Genomic DNA, 18,934 nt, shown 5'->3' on the forward strand with positions numbered 1-18,934 from the left:
ATCAGTCTGCGTTGCCGGCAGGTAGACTTGATATAGATACAGCAGCACCATGGGCTGCTGTTATTGTCAAACAGAGGGTCAAACGGACCTGGGCACAGCTCTCTGCCTGCCTGCAGAGTCACTTTTTTTCCTTTCAGGAAAGGCTAGGTCTTGCAGAGCCAAAATACAAATGCATCGTGAGGGACAGCTCTGTCCTACACTATTAAAATCCCAAGACAAGACAGATAGGGGACCTGACAGGGTGGTAACACAAGTCCTCCATGACAGTTAGAAGAGTCTTCCTGCCACCCAAGTGGGTGCTGCTCAGAAACACTCTGACTGATATCACAGGAGTCTGCCTGAAGGCTTGGGGTGCCATATTGCTCCAAGTCACAACCACTTTGCCCCCACAAATATTATCTGCAAGTCGGGGCTGGTATATCTTAATTGTGAAGACCATGTTGCCCTTCCCAGGCTTTTTCTTTTGGGTCTGTAGTGAAGGAGGAGGCAACGGGATGAGGTCCTCCATCTGGCTGAGAGGGGCACAGACCCATATGTCCTTGGGTGATTAGCACAAATAGAAACCAGGCCCCAGTTTCCGTATCATCAAAGGAGGAAAAGACTGGACCCAGCCACTTTTCACCCTGGGCTCTGAAGCCTTTGTGCAAAAACTAAGTTTCTGAGCCTTAGCCAGGCAATTAATTGCATTAAAGTTAACACAATGCAGATTACAGCCTTTTGTTCTGTCACCCCTCACCCCACAAGAGGATCTAAAACTATGCATCTCCTTCAACTCCTGCAGCATCAAGGAGCAGACACACTGCAAAATGGAGTCAATCTCTTCACAAATACCCTGTAACATCATATTTTCATTGTCCAAGGGCATCTGTATCTAAAAATCTGTGGATGGCAACTCTTCTGCAAAGTGGGAAGATCTTTTCCAAATTGCAAAATCCTTTATCTGCAACCGCTGAGTCTTTAGACCATCTCAGAGATGGTCTGGCAACTCGCTGCCTTGTTTATGAAGTGCTAGAAGGAATTTCTGGGGTGTTATGGAGGCACCGCCACTGAAGATTTTTTCACAACATTTTAAGAAAAACGTTTCTTGGGAAAGGTTAAATCAGAATTCATTTGGCCTTTGGATTAATAGACCTCTTGCAGATTAATTTTAACTAACTACCTATTGCTAATGATTGCCTTGAGTCTTTAAAGACTTGAATATACTGCTATGAGTAACGACATCAAGACGATTTCTTCCTCTTCACTGTACTATTTGGGATTGGACAGAGATTTGCCTGAGTTTTACCGCCCAAGAAGCTCAGAACAGCTTTTCCAAAGCCAGGACTTGGGTCCATGAGATATCTAAATGACAATGTATTAGATTTCCAGTCAATGGCAGAAGTAATGCTGTCCTCAGTCGCAGAACCAGGTCTCAAAACAAGCCCAAGGGCAAGTTTGCAAAGCCCTGTGATTTTATTCCTTTGCTCTACCAAACTGGTAAAGAACCCAAACTCTGCTTGTCAGTCATATGCCTCTCCCCAGCCCCACCAACACTGCTGCTGACAATTAAGGAGAGACATCAATACTAAATGCTGACAGTCTCATAGAGAAGAGTGAGAAAATAGGGTGTGAGAGCAAGACCAGCTGGTTGATATCACCAGATCCCAAGGTAGGCAGGTGGTCTATAGTACAACAGAAGGAAATGCCTTTGCACATATGTTTTTTAATGAGCTGTTAATTGGGCATTGAGTGAACAGGACAAAGAAGCAACAGAGGATGTGGCTTGAGGTTTTGGCTGATGTAAAACTGGAGGCCTGGAATAAAATGAAAGCTGGGCTTTTATGGCCTGTTACTGTCATTTCCAGCAGGAGAGGGACACCAGGTGGGCAGGCGACTCTGCTCTAAAATCACTACTGGCTTTGGGTACCTTTCTCTCTGCTGGTGATGTCTCCAGGTACTCCCAAAGTGCTGGCTGTGGGAAGGGAAATCTCTGAGATGCAACAGTGAAGGTGGGAAGCATTCTGGTTTGTCCCCTTATCAGGCAATAGAGGGAGATGGGACAGGATGCCCACCCAGGACTAGCTGGGTGGGTGCAGGGGGCTTCAGCATACAGCCCCAGTGCCAATAATTAACACATGTGAAACTGATGAAAGAAACCAATGGGGGATGATTACTTTGCTACCCACATGAGAGAGTTTTCTCCCTTCCTTCTCCCTCCGGCCCTACATCTGGCAGTGATTTTTCAGCCCAAAATAGAAAGGAAGTGGAAGAAAGAGGTTTAGCTAAGCTTGGGCCCATTTGAGAGAATATAGAGAGAGTATGTCAGGGGGAATCAGAGAAGGCGTATTGAAAGGATGCTTTGTTTCCCGTACCAGTGGTGTCTTACTGCGAAGGATCTTGGGAGAACTGATGTTTGATGCTATCTCCCATGCTTTGCCTGGACTTTGGGTAAAGTGATGAGGGCTGTAAACCCATGACCATGACTCTTGCATCCTCCTGACCCCTTGGCATTTGGTGTTCTGGAGCAGGACAAAGAGGCTGTGGCAATTTTGTTTTCCAACACCTCATGCTGCAAGATCTTCCCCATAGTCTAACCTAAAAAACCAGTCTGTTGGTCCATCTTCAGCTGACTCCCTCACAGCTCTGTGTATGGGGTTAAGGGGAAGGGCTGGGGTTGAGCAAAGAGGGGCCTAGCCCCAGCTGTGCAGTCTGGGGTTGCTGTGGGAACACTCACCATGCACCTTGGGCACCTTGGCTTTCAGGTGTCGTTCGCACTTAGCCTTGGCTTTTAGCAGTAGGAAGATCTGCTCCTCTTTGGTGATGACATCATCAGCATCCACCTGCAGGGATGGGGAGAAATGAGGTTAAACCTCAGCATGGGAAGAGCAGCAGGACGCAAACTTCCTGGATAATGCGGATGATCTGAATGCAAAATCTCCTTTGCATCAGCAGTTTGCTCCACCAGCCTTGCTCTGTGCATCTCAGCTTGCTTAGCAATTAGTGTCCCAAGCAACACCTCTTACAAGATGCCACATGAAATCATCTGCCTATGTGGCAAAGGAAGTGCACACTGCAATTGCTCACATCATACACATGTGCACACAGCAAAGTAGCAATTTCTGGGGTGGCGTGCCCCAGCTTGCAGGGATGAGGCTAGGAAAAAACCATCCTAGTCAATAATATTGGCATAGTATTTTTAAAAAGCGGTGCCTTTGGGACACAGAAACATAGGTAAATATAATACTCAGGGAATGGCAAAACAATGCTGTGTTTCCTGGCGCCCGCCTCTTGGAAAATACCGCCAGGGGATAAAAGTACCAAGGGCTCCTCTCCCTTTAGGAGTCGCAACCTGCCATCATCAATGAAGTGCTATTTCTACCTCCGCATGCAGGCCCTTGACCACATGGCACCAGGCTCTATCCACATCCTAACTAAATCCGAGAACATGTGCAGAGGGAGGTTGCCTTAAGCAGGGCTGTGAGCTGATGGCATTTGTTCCCCAAAGACTGAAGATTCAGTGAAAAGACTCTGTGAGCATCACCCTGGGAAGATTAGATTTCTCCTCCTGTAAGGCCTCCAGAGGTCAAGGGACAAGGAGAGCTGGGACAGGGAGGGTGCTTTACCCAGAGCCTTCTTCTACCCTCCTCTGTTTGCTGCTTGCTGATACACGATGAAACTCAGCCCTCAAAGGCACTTGCCGGTCATAAAATAAATCTTGCTTCATGAAGCTGACACATTCCCATCAGGCATGGCTGGCCTCAGGAAGCCTGGGGTACAACTGTGGGGAAGGCTTGTTCTACGGATGCTTTGGTTGTTACGGCATACAGAGCTTTGATCTAATGCAATATGGCTACTTTAATCTGTAATTTTCTGATATGCCTCTTGGGTGCTTAACCTGTATGTCCTGCTCAGACATCCAAGACCAGTCCCACTGCCAGAAGCAGCCTGAGATTAGGAGGAACTTTCCTCTAGGTCAGCTGGGCAGGAGCGGATGGAAATTTTAGTGTAGCCATCCCAGCTACACTGGGATGAGACTGCCTTTGTTCTTTCCTGCTTTTTCCCTCCAAAAGAAGAGTATACTTAGCCTTCTCCTGCATTTATTTTCTACTCCAAGTTTGAAAGGGTGATGCAGATCGTACACTCCAGGTGCTTTGTGATTTGCAGCACAGAAGGGGATGAGGAAAGTTGTGGACTATGTCCATCTACTGGCAAACATCCCTTGCGGGCTCTGACCTGCGGAATCAGACCACCCTTGAGAAACCTTTTGGTTTGGTTCCATCCTTAGTACTCTGCCACTTATGGCAGAAGAGGAGGGCTACGAAGATGATCCGAGGGCTAGAGCATCTCTCCTATGAAGACAGGCTGAGAGAGCTGGGGTTGTTCAGCGTGGAGAAGAGAAGACTCCAGGGAGACCTTATAGTCCCCTACAGTATCTGAAGGGGGCACACAAGAAAGCTGGAGAGGGACTTTTTACAAGGGCATGCAGTGATAGGATGAGGGGTAATGGCTTAAAAATTGGGAGAGGGTAGATTTAGATGACATATCAGGAAGAAATTTTTCACTCTGAGGGTTCTGTCCCAGGTTATCCAGAGAAGCTGAGGCGGCCCCATCCCTGGAGGCATTCAAGGCCAGGCTGGACGAGGCTTTGAGTAACCTGTCTAGTGGGAAGTGTCCCTGCCCATGGCAGGGGGTTGGAACTGGATGATCTTTAAGGTCACTTCCCACCCAAACCATTCTATGATTCTGTGAAGAGTCTCTGGAAGGTCAGGGCTGGGAGGGCTCCTTATCCACAAGATCACCCCAAAGCTGGTTCAAAGCACAGAACAGTGGTGTGCAATGCGTCATAGGGCTCCTAAATGAAACATGTTTGTAAGGCAATAGCCTGAAGTAATTAAGTGATGTAGTAAGTTGGGATAAATCACTGCTCTTCTTATTGCCTCTGTTTCCCTAATGTTGGTTTGTCTTGATTAGTCAGACTGTAAATGCAATGAGAGCAGATGCTCCCTCTCTCTGGATTCATAAAGAACTTAGCACTCACTCATAAATGCCTAACGTAAGCAAGAAGGGCTGCAGTACGGTTTTATACGTGTTTCTTTTTTCCGCTTACATTGACTGTGCTGAGACTGGCCACTGTAAATCTGTAATGCAAAACCTAGGGATGCTGGATGGATGGAGCAGGTGTAAACATTAATGCTTCATACAGGCAGGCAAAAGAAAGAACAGAAAACCTTGTGAAGCCAGTAGCGATCTGCAGATGAGAAGGAAACCTGTCAATATGTTGTAGAGCCTGCCTACGGAGGTGGCTGCTCATTTCAGTCCCTCTGAAGCAGAGACTGAAATGGGGTTATGACATTTCACTGTACTCCCCAAAACCGCTGCTCCTCCGAATTAAGGCTTCATCACTCATTTTAAGTTAATTCACTTTGGAAAGCAGGTGAGATAAGCCAGCTGAAGGCCAATCAGTTCTCGAGTGGGACTTACTACAAATGACATAATGAGGGTTAATGAAATCCAGCTTACAAATTAACTCAGATTCAATTTCCCAGTGTGCTTCTATGGAGAGCAACGGTGGATGTTTGAGCAGCTGGTGTGGTAACAGACACCCAGATGGACAGCTAGATCTGATAAGGGGATTCTGAGTAAAACAGAAGTTAGTTTTTCTTGTCCTTGGAAAAAATCCATGCTAAAAATCCTTCAGAATGGGGAGTTGGTTTCAAAACCGCATTAACGTTAATGCAAAACAAAGCCATCCCTTTCCAGATGTTTGGCCTGTCCACATTTAAGGCAACATCCTGCATTTCAACTCTTTCATTGGAAACAAAAAAAAACCTCTGGGTCAAATCCTGCTGTCATTTATATCTGCACAAACCCACAGTGATTCCACCAAAGCTGGAGGAGTTAGTCTGGATTTACAGTGGCCAGAGTAGAATCTGACCTCAGGCATTTCAAATGATTCATCCCTTGCACGCTTAGTCCTCAGGCTCCTTTGGCCGTGCTCTGAGAGTAGGGCAGCTCCCAGCCAGAGGGACGTATGGTGTCCAGGCCAGGCACAGAAAATAAATTTTACTTCCCAGAAAGGGAGATTAGGCATCGAGCACTGTGCCCAGAGCTGGGCAGAATGGCTGGGGCAGAGCTCTGAACCCAGCCCAGGTTTTCAGCTTTCCTGAGCTCTGGTTACCACTCTTAAATTTCCCAAAACCTACCAGACCCTTAAAAAAAATAATAAATCTCCTCATTCTCTCCCTTCCCCTCAAACTGGTATAAGTGCTGAGAAATATATTTAAGACACGTGTTTCTGTGTTTCTCCTTGGTCAAAGAGGCTGAAACGTGTATGTAAACATATATATATGAATAAAGACAGAGATTTTCAGTGAATCCTGTGGTTTGAAGGAGACACCTATTCTCAAGAGACTTGTAGGAAAACTATTTGGTCTGTCAATGCTGCACCTTTGCTTCTGAATAACTCACATTAAACACTGAAGAAGCAAAACCAGGCTGATAGCTGGTGGTTCTCAACTTGTCATCTCCTCCCAACCCATCCGCACGTTCCATCCCTTGTCAAACCCCTTGCCGAGACACTTCAATGTGTCAGCCAGGCTGAAAGGTCTCCAAGGACAGAGGATCGAGCAGTATGCTGCCAAATCAGACACTGAAATGGCTCAGCCTTGGGTTCAAGGACAGTAAATAAGACAGGGCAGACACCCACAGCTGGAAACCTTTGGACCTGTCAGCTGCTGGAACAATTTTAACTGTTCAATACCACTTTTTCCTATGCATCCAATTTTCTTGCTTGGGATCTTCTGATCTTAAGGCAATGCTGCTCTATTCATCTTTCCACACTGGCTGTCAAAGGTTAAAAGAAATCCACAGGACCATTTGCTTTGCAGCGTAGGTGCACTCATGATATTAGACAGACTTGGATCTGGCTTGGCAAAACTCTCTCTTTGACAAACAATCTCAACACCTGATCCAAAAATACTGGTGGGACAACCTTGCTAAAACCATTAGCAGTTGCGTATGCCAACTTGTTGGAATCTGAATATCCCTAGGCAGCAAAATAAGTGGTTTCATTTTCATAAGTGCTGAGGTACAGGCTGCAGGACTTCGTAATGGGTGAGAGCTACTGCTGGTGAAGCACCCACTGCTTTGGAGTGGATTTGGATCCCTTGGGATGGGAGAGAGATGAGGCGAGAGATATTGGTATGAGAGGTGTTGGTAAGATAATTGTGATGCAGAGAAAGGGGACTAATTAGTCACAGTTTTGCAGAATTTGAGATCTGGGAGGCACGAGATGAAGAGAACAAGGTCTAAAAGAAATAGGATGATGTATGTAAGCAAATCACATCAGTGGATTCAAAATATGACTAGACAAATTAATAAAGGACAAATCCACCAGTAGCTGTTAAACACTGTGCCCTGGATGCAAATTTCTGATGCAGGAAGATCTTAAACTGCTGATCACAAAAAGCTGGAAGGTGACAACCCCTAGAGCTGTCTCTTTCTCTAAACATCCTAACCTGTCAGCTCCTGGGTATGGTCCATTAGGACAGAAGATTGAATAAGGTTATTTTCATATATATAGAATCATAGAATGGTTTGGGTTGGAAGGGACCTTAAAGGCTATCTAGTTCCATCCCCCTGCCCTGGGCAGGGACACCTCCCACCAGCCCAGGTTGCTCCAAGCCCTATCAAACCTGGCCTTGAACCCCTCCAGGGATGGGGCAGCCACAGCTTCTCTGGGCAACCTGGGCCAGGGGCTCACCACCCTCACAGCAAAGAATTTCTACCTGATATCTCATGTAAATCTTTCCTCTTTCAGTTTAAAACCATTCCCCTTCATCCTATCGACTCACTCCCTGATCCAGAGACCCTCCCCGTCTCTCCTATAGGCCCCTTTAGGGACTGGAAGGCCACTATAAGGTCTCCCCGGAGCCTTCTCTTCTCCAGGCTGAACAGCCCCAACTCTCTCAGCCTGTCTTCACAGGGGAGGTGCTCCAGCCTTCTGACCATCTTCATGTCCCTATCTATTTTTTTTAAGGCCACAGAAACATTGTGCCTTGCTGAACACACCTATATTCAGGGTTTGGTCCAGTTTGACATTGTCAACACAATCTGCTTTGTGTATTCTCCACACCTTCTGTTCAGGACTATGAGAGAAACTGGAAGTGCTTCATCCAAGTGAGTGCTGCAGCAACAACTCACCAAGATTTACATAGTCAACATTTTACTCATCTTTTAGCAAGAACCTCTACCATGAGCCCACCCATTTGCAGCCCAAGACTTCTCATCATGCAGACACTCATTAGCCAACAGAAGGGAACTAACATCACATGGGCTTTCTAACATAATACCTGCCTTACTGGCCAACTGGGGACATCCAGGCCTAAGGTATTCATCCAGAGTTCCCCTTATAGTCACCAAGCAGTTCGATACACAGATCAGCTGAAATCCGTTCCATCCTCAAACCACCACTTAAAATAAATTCAGATCAGCTGTGGGCATATTTTTTTTCATCTTTTTTTTTCCTTTGGGCAGCTGGTGACTGCAGTAATTGGTCACTTTAGCGGCTCTGAGATCTGTGGAGTTTAGGAGCTGAGCTTTTGCTGACGTGAGCTCTTGGACGCAAGAGAACCATCTGAGGGAAGTCAGAAATAATGTCACAGACAGGTACATCTCCCACATGCAACTATTTGGATGTATGAGGTCACCCTGCCCCTGCAGAAGTTAATCACTCTAAAAGAGCTGACAGCAAATCCCTTTTCATGAGCCCTCCCTAACTTGCTTCAGCATAAATTCCTGCGCTGAGCTTACTTGGCATCATATTTATGCAAGCTCAAGGGATGCAGGCAGGCTGGGAGCAGGAGGAGGACAGCTTTGCCCTTCACTCTTGCTGTGACAGACTGGGTGCTGTTGGGAGGCATGGGGGCTCCTCCCTGGCATCCCCAATTTTGCAATCAAAACCCATCTGCTACTCTTAATGTTTATCACCTCTCGGCTTCACAGCACTGTGTTGGGTTTGTTTTGTTTTTTTTTTTGCCAGAAAAATAAAATTTCTTGTAGGGAAAAGATCTAGGAATGTTTTTTCTTCTCCCCCTAGTTCAGCGAAAGCAGAAAAGCAGAGCAGGAAGCAGGCCAAGCAGGGAAGGGTGAAAAGACAATGCTGTCCAGAGGTTGTTAAACCAGTTTTGGTTCAGATTTTTTTTTCCCCTTTCCCTTGCCCCTGGAGGAGGCCATGGGGTAATTATGATAATGTTTTCTGGTATTTCCATTTCATTGGCTGATCTCCCAGCCACTAAAGTAAACCCCAAATCTCAATGGGGAGGTCATATTCATCCTTGTTTATGGGACTCATTTTCAGAAATAACACTATCCTTTTTGTGAAACTTCCCTGGCAGCAGCTCAAAAAATAGCTAAAGGCAAAAAAGATTCCTCGGTCGGGGTTGAGAGCGTCACAGCTGCTTGATGGGCCCAAGGCAAGGGACTGCTGGTGATCACCATCTTGGACAGCAGTGGACCAGGTAATCGCTGGCTTGAAGCAGAAAATGGGGTGCAGGCGGGAGCAGGGCTCAGGAGAAAGATGGGAAGAAGGTAAATGTGAAAATGTGTTGGTGATGTGGAGGGAAAGGGAGGGAAAAGGAAGCTGGGTCCCAAGGGTGTGGGACATAGGTGGAGCTGGCCATGCAGATGGCACCCAACACCAGCCCTGCTGATTTTGGTGATCGCCTCTGGAAGGGTGATGGTAGTGCTGGCTTTTTGCAAGGAGTGAACCAGATGGGCTGAGGTGGGATGGGGACACAGAAATCAACAGTTACTCAGCTTTGGGAAGCGTGACAGAACTTTTTGAAGGTTTTCCTTTAATTGTGCCTTAGGAGAACTGGGTGAATGGTCTAACTGAAGCACCAAACCAAGCAATATAAGGTTATAAACCAAGTCCTTTTTCTGCAATAGAGACTGCAATAGAGCTGAGGGCATGAGCGGGAAGGAAATGAAATTAGAGCTTCATTCCAGCCTTGCGATTGGAGCAACACCTCTCCTAAACTCTGTAAGGGTCAAGATAGCTGTTAGAATTAAGAGCTTAATCTAATTGAGTCTGATCTAAGGCCAGACCTGCAGCTGCCACAGATGAGCATATCTCTTCTGATAACAGAGCATCAGGCTGGGCTGCGGGCAATGGGGTATTGATGCCAGGCATGCAGACAGGGGTGGCACAACTAAATAATGCCACAGAATAAGGATCTGGCAGGAGCTGATATAGCCTTCACCATGGGCTGAGCCAAAACCGGGTCACTCAGGAGCCTGTGGTGATGGGGAATTGCTCAGAAGCAGAAAAAGGTGGCAAGGTGGAGGTGGTCAGGAACATAAGGTTGGTCGGTGGTGGGGTGGCAACATGGGATGGTGTAGAATTGAGATCCTGACACCTGTTTTTTATAAATGGAATTACCTTCCTTTAGATGAGAGAGGATGGATTCTCCTGGTTATGTTGTGATTGGTTTGGATATCTAGTTTGTCTTCTCTGTTTTCTTACTTTTCTGCTAGTGAGTGTTTACACACGCCCTGCATCTCCTGGCCACTGGGCCCTGCTGGTTTACTCAGGTCCAGATGAACCCTGGCAAGTATGGAAGGACCAGGGATTTGTACGTGCTGTCTTGGACAAAATGTACCCTGTGCAATCTCTGTTACTGGGTCGGCTGCCAGTCCTTTAGCAAAGTAGGATCTGCCAGGTTGCAAGTCAACTGGTGATTAACCATGCCCCGTGCTGGCTATATTTCATGGAATAAATACAGGTATGCTTGGGATTTGCTGGATTTGTACACTGGCTTTTGCAGTCACTTTGGGCACGTGCACCTTGGGGAGCAAAACTCCTTGGGTTCAGAAGGAGGTTCTGACCCCACTACTTGGCTCTGGAAGCCGGCACTTCAGGCAAAATACATCCCTCACCCCTCCTGAAAGCTGCTCTGGATTTGTGCTTGGACTGTGGGGGTCTGGCACTTCATATTTCAGTAATGGCTTACAACATCTCCCTCGTGGAGAGACAGAGTAGAGTAAATATAGATAAATCGTGTTTATTCGCTTCTAACTTGGGCAATGCTGGATTTGCCCACTGCTCTAATAATCTAATTCTCTTTTTTAATTTCCTACTACCTCCGTGCTTCTTACCCTCTGCCTGCCTGCACATTATCAGTGCCTTGGCATAAAAAACATACATATAAAAAGCAACAACAAAAAAATCCATCTGGGACAACTTGTGGCAACTAGGAGCTAACTGGGGAGGGAGAGCAGGGAGTGGTACTTTTTCTGCCCTGAGGGATTTAGTTTAACTGAATAGGCATTATTTCCAGCATTAGAGGAAAAAAAAATAAATGTGGTTTGAAACTTACTTCCTTTCAGGTTAACGCTGGAAAGATTTAAAAATAAATAAAGCCCAAGTGCCAGTTGGCCTAGCCAGAGATACAGTAGCGAAAGCAGCAGAGGCACGATCCGCTGCCAGCAGCTAATCGCAAAAGCTGTGGAACTGTGGTTTGCTCAGGACACCAGAGTGGTGACGAGGATGGGGTGAGGAAGGTTGTTTCATAGCAGGAGACCCTGGACTGATGGATGGGCCAGGTCCAGGCAGGAGAGAGGAGATTTGAAGCCCCACTGGTGCTGGGTCTGTAGCGGGACTGATGTTTCCTCCACTTGGCCAGCTGCAGCTGCTTTTCTCAGGTCATGCAAACCAGGGCTGGTATGACAGGAGCAAAGGACGCGTCCTGGGGGGGGCTAAGCATCAGACTTACCCACCAGTTGTGAGACCAGATGTGAGCCCAACAATGATTCTCAAGGATTCTTGTTCCTACCCCTGAGCTCTGCTCTGCCCCATGATGGACAAGCACCCAACTCTCTCTCCCCCTGCCAAATATCACCCAGAGCGATGTTGCTACGATGGCAGGAATTCAGAGTTAAGAGCTCGGGCAGGTCGGTGCTGAGCTGAGCTCTCTGCATTGCTGTCCTGACACGTGGAGTGATGCGTCTGTGTGTGTCCCTCACCCCATCCCACTTACAGAAGATGAGAATGAAGGTCATGAGATGTCTTACTCTTTTTAAAGACTGAGCTTATAAACACCGGAATGGGACAATCAAATCCAGAGGGTGTGAAGACAGAAAGGTGAAAGGAGGAGGAGATCCAAGAGACACTCAGATGAAGAAGAGGGTGAAGGGAAAAGGAGTTGATGTGAAGGGGAAGTAAGAGCTGGTTGGATGAAATAGGATTCTGGCCACAAGCTGGGGAAGCACTGAGAGGTTAGTGCACAAGCTGCTCTGCCCTCTACCTGCTGTTCCCAGCCTCCTAGAGGGTAAATGAAGTTGGTGGTTTTGCCTTAATCCCTTGACCACATCACCCAAACCACTGCCTGCTCCAGAACAGCAAGACATCTCTGCTCCGGGTAAATGGGCTCAGGGACCCTGCACTGCAGCTACAGAAAACTGATTAACCTCAGGCTGTGTTTAGGGCTGTCCCAGCCCTTCCCATGGCTGCCTTCACCAGACTAGCTGGTCCCTGCTCTTCATCCTACCCTCATGTTCAGATCTCCAAAGTCTAGGAGGCGTCTACACACTTTTGAGGAGCTTGCCTTCCCGTTTCTCAGTGCCTCGTTGTCCTGTAAGGAGGATACACTCCTACCCTCCATCATAAATCCACCCTCTCTGCCCATGTCTATTAGAGTCCAGGTCTCAGCACGGTTCTCCCACGGCTGCTGTACTAAGAACAATGCTGGTGAATGGAAAGAGGAAATGTCAGCATGGAAAGATGCTGGGCAGAACTGGGAATGTCGTATCCTGTCACTGTTTGTTTGGGAATAGTACAGGCTGAGCTGGTCTCTTTGATGCCCTTCCAAACCCATTTGCTCTCACTTTGCCTTGGGGAAGCCTCATCCTTCAAGAAGAACAAGAAGAGTGGAAAGAAAATCTGCTTGGACAAAGCATAACTTGCAGACTCATGATGACTCCTGCCAAAGGAAATGAACTGATTTGAGCATGGATGTCCGCTGCATTTATGCCATATGGCAAAAAATTTCTTTGGGATGGAGTGATACCATGATAGCGATAGAAGGGGACCTTTATCATCCTTGTCACTTTTGAACTCTTCAAGTGGATTACCTGCATGGATCTCATTCCTTAACCATCCTGGAATGTTAATGCCTCTGTTACTAAATGATCTCATGATTTACGGTCAGCACACGTCATTAATCAAGGAGAACTGACATTTATGCAGGACCTGGAGTTTTAGGAGAACATCTGTCACACCAAAATGATTGCCCACTTTCCTGTTTTACCCCCATGGAGTAAATGAAGTGTAACCCAAGAGGCTGATCTATGAAAAGAAAATCCTTCCAAAGAAAGAGAAAATTCACCACAATGGCTTATCAGTGCTGCCCCAGCAGAGGTGGTCTTTCCAGTGATTAGAAGATGGAGGTGTAGAGATGTCAGCAGTGATTGGTACTGATTTGAGTTATATTCTTGGATCTTAAATAACACACATCACACTCCGCTCTTGTGCAACAGGGTTACTGTAGTCAGGAATGATTAATCCCAACCTAAAGCTAATGTCTAAAATATTCACATGAATCACACCCTGATGCTGCCAGTTCTCCCCTATGACTACAGTGGGTCCAGAGAAGGACTCTCTCAGCTGGAGGTGTCCGCATGGCTCCAGATTTCTCATGTGAGATGAGACAAACCCTAGATTGAACACCTCAGCTGTGTGTCCATGCTGAAGATCGATGCAACCCAAGGACTGTCTTCTCTGTCTAGATCAAGGCATGGGCTGCAGGCTTAAACCCAAGCTAGAAAAGCAGGTCTCTGCTCTCTGGGCTGCCAGAAGGATGCAAGATTGTTCCTTGGTGACAACTTGGCAGCTGAATGTGATGCCTGACCCTTCTGTGACTTGGAGGTCCCCTTGTTTGCTGCTAATGGAACCTTGTATCTGTTCCACACTGGTTGAAATATTGGGAGGACCATAAAAGAAAGTAGATGTCAGTCTGACATAGTGTTTTGATTTGTCTTGGCTCACACCCCTACCTTTCTCTCATCTTCAAGGGATGATACAAAGGAGGGTGCTGTAAGACCCCATATTTCCCAATGCATGAGCCTAGATACGATGTTGGCTTCTCTCTTTCTGTTTTCCCCTCATCCTTTGAAAGCACGTGGTTTATTTTAGTTTCATACCTTGCTGTCTACAATGATTGTTTAGCAACTATCAAGCTGCAAGGTTTGATTTCTACCCTTTCTTTTTCCTTTTGCATTTTATTTTGCCTTGCAAAACAAGAATCCAAAAGGTCATGGAAGGGCTTTTCTTGTAAAAATGGACACCTCTTTCCTCCTTCCCATGCTTCTACCACAGATACAAGGAAGATCATCTGAGTATAGACCCTGTGGTCCTGAAATTGTTTAAGGAAAATCTGTTTCAGTTATGTGACATATAATGTCACTTGGACACAGTAACAGAAGGGATATATTTTTTCTTGATTCTTCATGAGAAATTCCAACTCCTTCCCCTTTGCCAAGTTCTCTTGTGCCTCTCAAAAACAGCTCCCTCTTTTAGTTTTCTCTCCTGGTTCTCAAAGCTTCAGGCACTGATTATTTTTTTTTAAAGCCTTTCTAGGAATACCCTCCCTGGACGAGGGAGTTGGAGTTCAGTTTTTTACTCAAGTACTCAGAATTGTCCTTAAACAAGACAGATGGTTGCAGTCAGCTGGGCCAAGGATGCAAACAGAGCCATCTTAATGCACTCTGACGCACATTCCCTTGTTATCCTCCCACGGTGGAAAGTACCGATAAGAGCAGGAGAAAGATCTATATCAAACTGTGAGATTAGAGCTCTAGAAAAAGAGGAATTTTTACTTTTATTTCTTATACCAGCAGCAAAAAAGCTGGGGGTTAGAAAGCATGATGTGCCCGGTGGGAGTGTGCTAGGGAGGAGGTTGCCAACAGCCTTTACTCAGCTCTCCAAACTGCGCAGAAATGGGATTCTCTCCATTTCACAACTGACTACTGTTGCTTGTCTGAAACCAGGTCAATACCATTAACACTGAGGAATGAAAGACTCCCAGCGGAGTGTCTAATTGAAAGCCATTTAAGACAACAATTAAAAGAAAGGTCTACAAGTAAACACCTGCTATCAAGTAGTAAGAATTAATTACCTATTATTAAGTAGTAATACTAGCGAAAAACATCCTGGTGACTTTGATCCATGAGTACTAATAATTGGTGTGCCACTGTCATGCCTTTAGATGCTCACAATCAGATAAAATTAGACAAAATACAGATTCATAAATAGAAATAACAAATATTGTATATACTCGTCCAACCTCACACATAAAAATATCTTTTTTTTTCTTTCACATCAAGCCAAAACAAGCTTTTCCTATAAGGCTTGTGAAATAGGCATTAATATGCTGACTATAACATCATTAAATTCCCCCCAGGTGCATCTGTAGAGAGAAAATCTTATTTTCCCTATTATTTACCACAAAAGTGACACAAATCCCAATTTTTCTGAGCAGTGCGGAGGTAAGAAAATCAGATATCCCCAGTAAACAGGCTTTGTTTCCCCAGCAAGATGCATGGACATTCCCAGTGTCAGGCTGGTCTGGCTCTCCAGCCATGCCCAAAGGCACAGCCACTCTCCTTTGCCAAGGGCATGCCAGAATTGGTATTTCAGGATAAAGGTTTTGGATTCAGGATAAAGGTTTTGGATCCAGGGACTGATGGAAAGGTCTTCATAAGAACAACTCTGAGCTGCTCTGCATTCTTTTGTGGTAGACAAGTGTCCTCACTACCACCAACTACTGGGAACTGAGGCATAGAGTGGTAAGTGCTGGTGACATCTCACCCAGCTTGAAGCGTCTAAAATGCAGATATGTCATCATAAATTGGCACTCAGAGTCTCTTGAGAAGAAAAGGAGACAAATAAACACTTTTAGGAGCTGCTGTTCTTCTCTGTGTTAGGACTTTGACACCAGGGTGAGATGATCATGCTCTGGACTCTGATGGCTGTAGTGGTTATGCTTCCACTGACTCTACAAAAAGCTTGGGGTGAATAGCCTGAAGAAGCTAACCCACATTCTCTGTAAGTCACATCAGTCCCCAGCTCACTGTCTGCCACCAATGATCATGTAAGTACCATGCAGTATGCAGGGGTTTGAGCCTGGATGTTTAACAGTGCAGGCACCTCTCCTCTCATGACCCCGTCCCTGCCAAGGCTGGGTGAAGCTCACCAAGCAAGTTCTCTTTTGTAATGAGCCCTCTGCACCGTACCCATCCTACAAGACTGGTGGCATCAAGATTGGATCTGAAGACCAGTTAATAACCTCAGGGAGTAGTGTGACGGGTCAGGTCTCATCCTCTGTACAGCCTCCCTGCTTGTTTCCACTAATGATGCTGCTCTGGAGCAGAGTGAGGCCACCTCTGCAGTGTCATTTGGCGAAGGTAAAATTATTCTGCTTTCAGTAACAGCAGATGTCACTCACAGCACAGGCTGGAGTAGGCATTTGGGTTCACCAGTCTCATCTGCTTCAATCATCAATTTTCCTTGGATATGTACAGCAGCTACCATCATGGGTTGCCATCTACAAGAGATCCTTTAAGGGCAAATGTCAGTACTACTGTCAGTAAGTGGCAGTAGCATTCTACTCATCTTCTCAAAACTCCCAAGCTCACAGATGAATGAAGCACCCCAAGCAATCAGACCGCATCAGATCCCATTGATGCCAAATGTATTCAGATTCAAGGAGTGAGCTGATGCCACAGTTCATCCGAGGAGACCAGGAGGAGATCCTCATTCCCGGTATTGCACCTAGTGACTGCGTGGCCAGTGGGTGAGTTAGCTCAGCAGTCTGCTCTGACGGAAAGGTCTTATTTTTGGGGAAGGGATTGGTTATTTTCTCGTCAGAGCATAGGTTCCAACAGTTCAGGTTGGAAGGGACTTCAGGACCTCAACTAGTTCAAACTACTGTTCAAAGCAGGGTAAGCAATGAGATTGGATAACCAGGCCTTATGCAGCCAGGTCTTCAAATTAATTACGCTGCAAGAAGAAGCGGGGGTAGGAAAGGGGTGGGCAGGGAGATAACCCCTGTGGTCATGCCCAGTAAGGTGGGCTGAACCCTTCAGATGACTGACCTGGAGGAGCTGGTGTTATTGTCTAGGAAAACCAGACCCTTCTGCTACTGGGGTCCAGTTAGGGAAATCCCTTCTTCCTGCCTCAGTTTTCCCCTTGTAGGATCGTGATGATGGTATTGGTCAAGCCATATGGGGCTTAGTGGAGTTCACATGGCTGACAAATACAAGATCACAAGTGTGTTTGATTAATGTAATCTCCTGGAAGCAGCGTGCAGGGCTGCTGTCCCTGTTACCTGAGTAGCATTGTCAAAGCTGTCACATGGGATTCAAACAGAAGCAAAGTGAAGATCCAACGCTTGCTCTAGTCTTTGAGCCTCCCCTTTCCTCCTCCTCTTCCTCCTCTCACTTGATTTTTTTCCATATTTATCTCTAATTGCCTAACCATTTTCTTCTAGCTTCTCTGCACTCATGATCCGCTACAGTATCAGGAGACATAAATTGTCAACATCTCTCTTCTTTCTTAGTCCACAGCCGTGAGAAGTGACGAACAAAAGTTTTATTGCTTTCCTCTGAGATGAGCAAGCCACAGCCTTAGATTTCAGTGAGAACATCATGCTGCCTAGACCTGGGCAAACCAGAGAAGGGCTCAGTGGTTGGCTGAGTCCGCTGGAGGTGTTATCTGGCAGAGAAGAGTTTCTGTGCGCACGTGCGTGTGTGGGGGACACTTGCAAAAAAAAATCTCTCAAGAGCTGGAGGCTGCGATACCCTCCTTCGCAGCTGAGTCAGATCTGTCCTGAATCTGAAATCAGAGAGGGAGATCGGGAATTTGTTAGCTAAAGATCAATTAGGTACTTAATTGACTAATAACCCTTTGTTGACTAAGTAAAGTTGGATGGTTTTGGGGTGTGGGGGTAGGGAGGAGAAGGCTGTTCTTACAGTGAGGCTGGTTGTCCTGGCTTGAAGAGAGACATGCGGTCCGAAGGCAAAATAGCCCCTTGTCCCCAGTTTCAGCAGGTCCTAGGTGACTGACATCAACCATAGGACCGATCGGGCTGGGTTTCAGTGGTGAGGCATATAGTGCTATAGGGGACAGAGAATGGTAATGTGTGGGGCTGGGAGCTGCATTCCCCTGGGCTCAAAGCACTGACGGTCAGGGACATACTGCTGTTAGAGGTCCTTCGGGGGTGTCCGCATTGCGGTGAAAGGAGCTAAGCAGATGCAATAGCCTGTTTTCTTGGTGAGTCTTTGACCCCATGGATAAATCCTGGGGGTAGAAAAGTCCTTCATGCTCTCATGAAGGTGCCTATCAAAGCAATATCTCAGGCACTAAAACATTTTGATGCAATATGCACCAAAACCCAATGGCTACAGCTACTCAAATTGTAGGATTTGCAGGCAGGTCATGGAAAAAAACAGTATAAAGCCAACATCCCACAGAACATGGTGCCTAAGTCCTCTACACCTGACCAGGGCTCTGACTGCTGGTCCTCCCTTCCCCTCCCATGATGGCCTAGCTGTGTAACCTGAGAGCCCAGTGCTGCACGTGCAGGAAACTAATACCAAAGGATTTCTCTCTCCAGGATGAGCAATTCCAGTTTCCACAATAAACGTCCTTGTCACAGGAAACACTGGGACTTTGGACTGGTCCCAGAGGGTAATGAGGTGGACAGTAGCCCACCATCGCCAGCAGTAACCCCAAACCGCTATGTGTTTTCGCTGAGCTACACAGAGTCCAAGCAGAGAGATTGGAGGCTGCTATCACCCCCAACACCCCGTCCATAGCGCCAATCACGACTCGCAGCAATCCTGCCAACAACAGCCGCTGAGTCCCCAAGGCCAGTTAGATGTCAACAGGAGCATCCTC

The 18,934-nt window shown here is 46.5% G+C and overlaps 1 protein-coding gene across 1 annotated transcript in view; it reads right to left on the reverse strand.

Moving 5' to 3' along the window:
• PTH1R (parathyroid hormone 1 receptor) overlaps positions 1 to 18,934 on the reverse strand; it is a 133,915-nt gene that overhangs the window by 62,561 nt on the left and 52,420 nt on the right. The window contains exon 2 of the mRNA XM_063324222.1: positions 2,714 to 2,819. Coding sequence (XP_063180292.1) covers positions 2,714 to 2,819 — 106 coding nt within the window. The remainder of the gene's footprint in view (positions 1 to 2,713; positions 2,820 to 18,934) is intronic.

Source organism: Chroicocephalus ridibundus, chromosome 2, assembly GCF_963924245.1.
Source record: "Chroicocephalus ridibundus chromosome 2, bChrRid1.1, whole genome shotgun sequence".
Classification (NCBI taxonomy): Eukaryota; Metazoa; Chordata; class Aves; order Charadriiformes; family Laridae; genus Chroicocephalus; species Chroicocephalus ridibundus.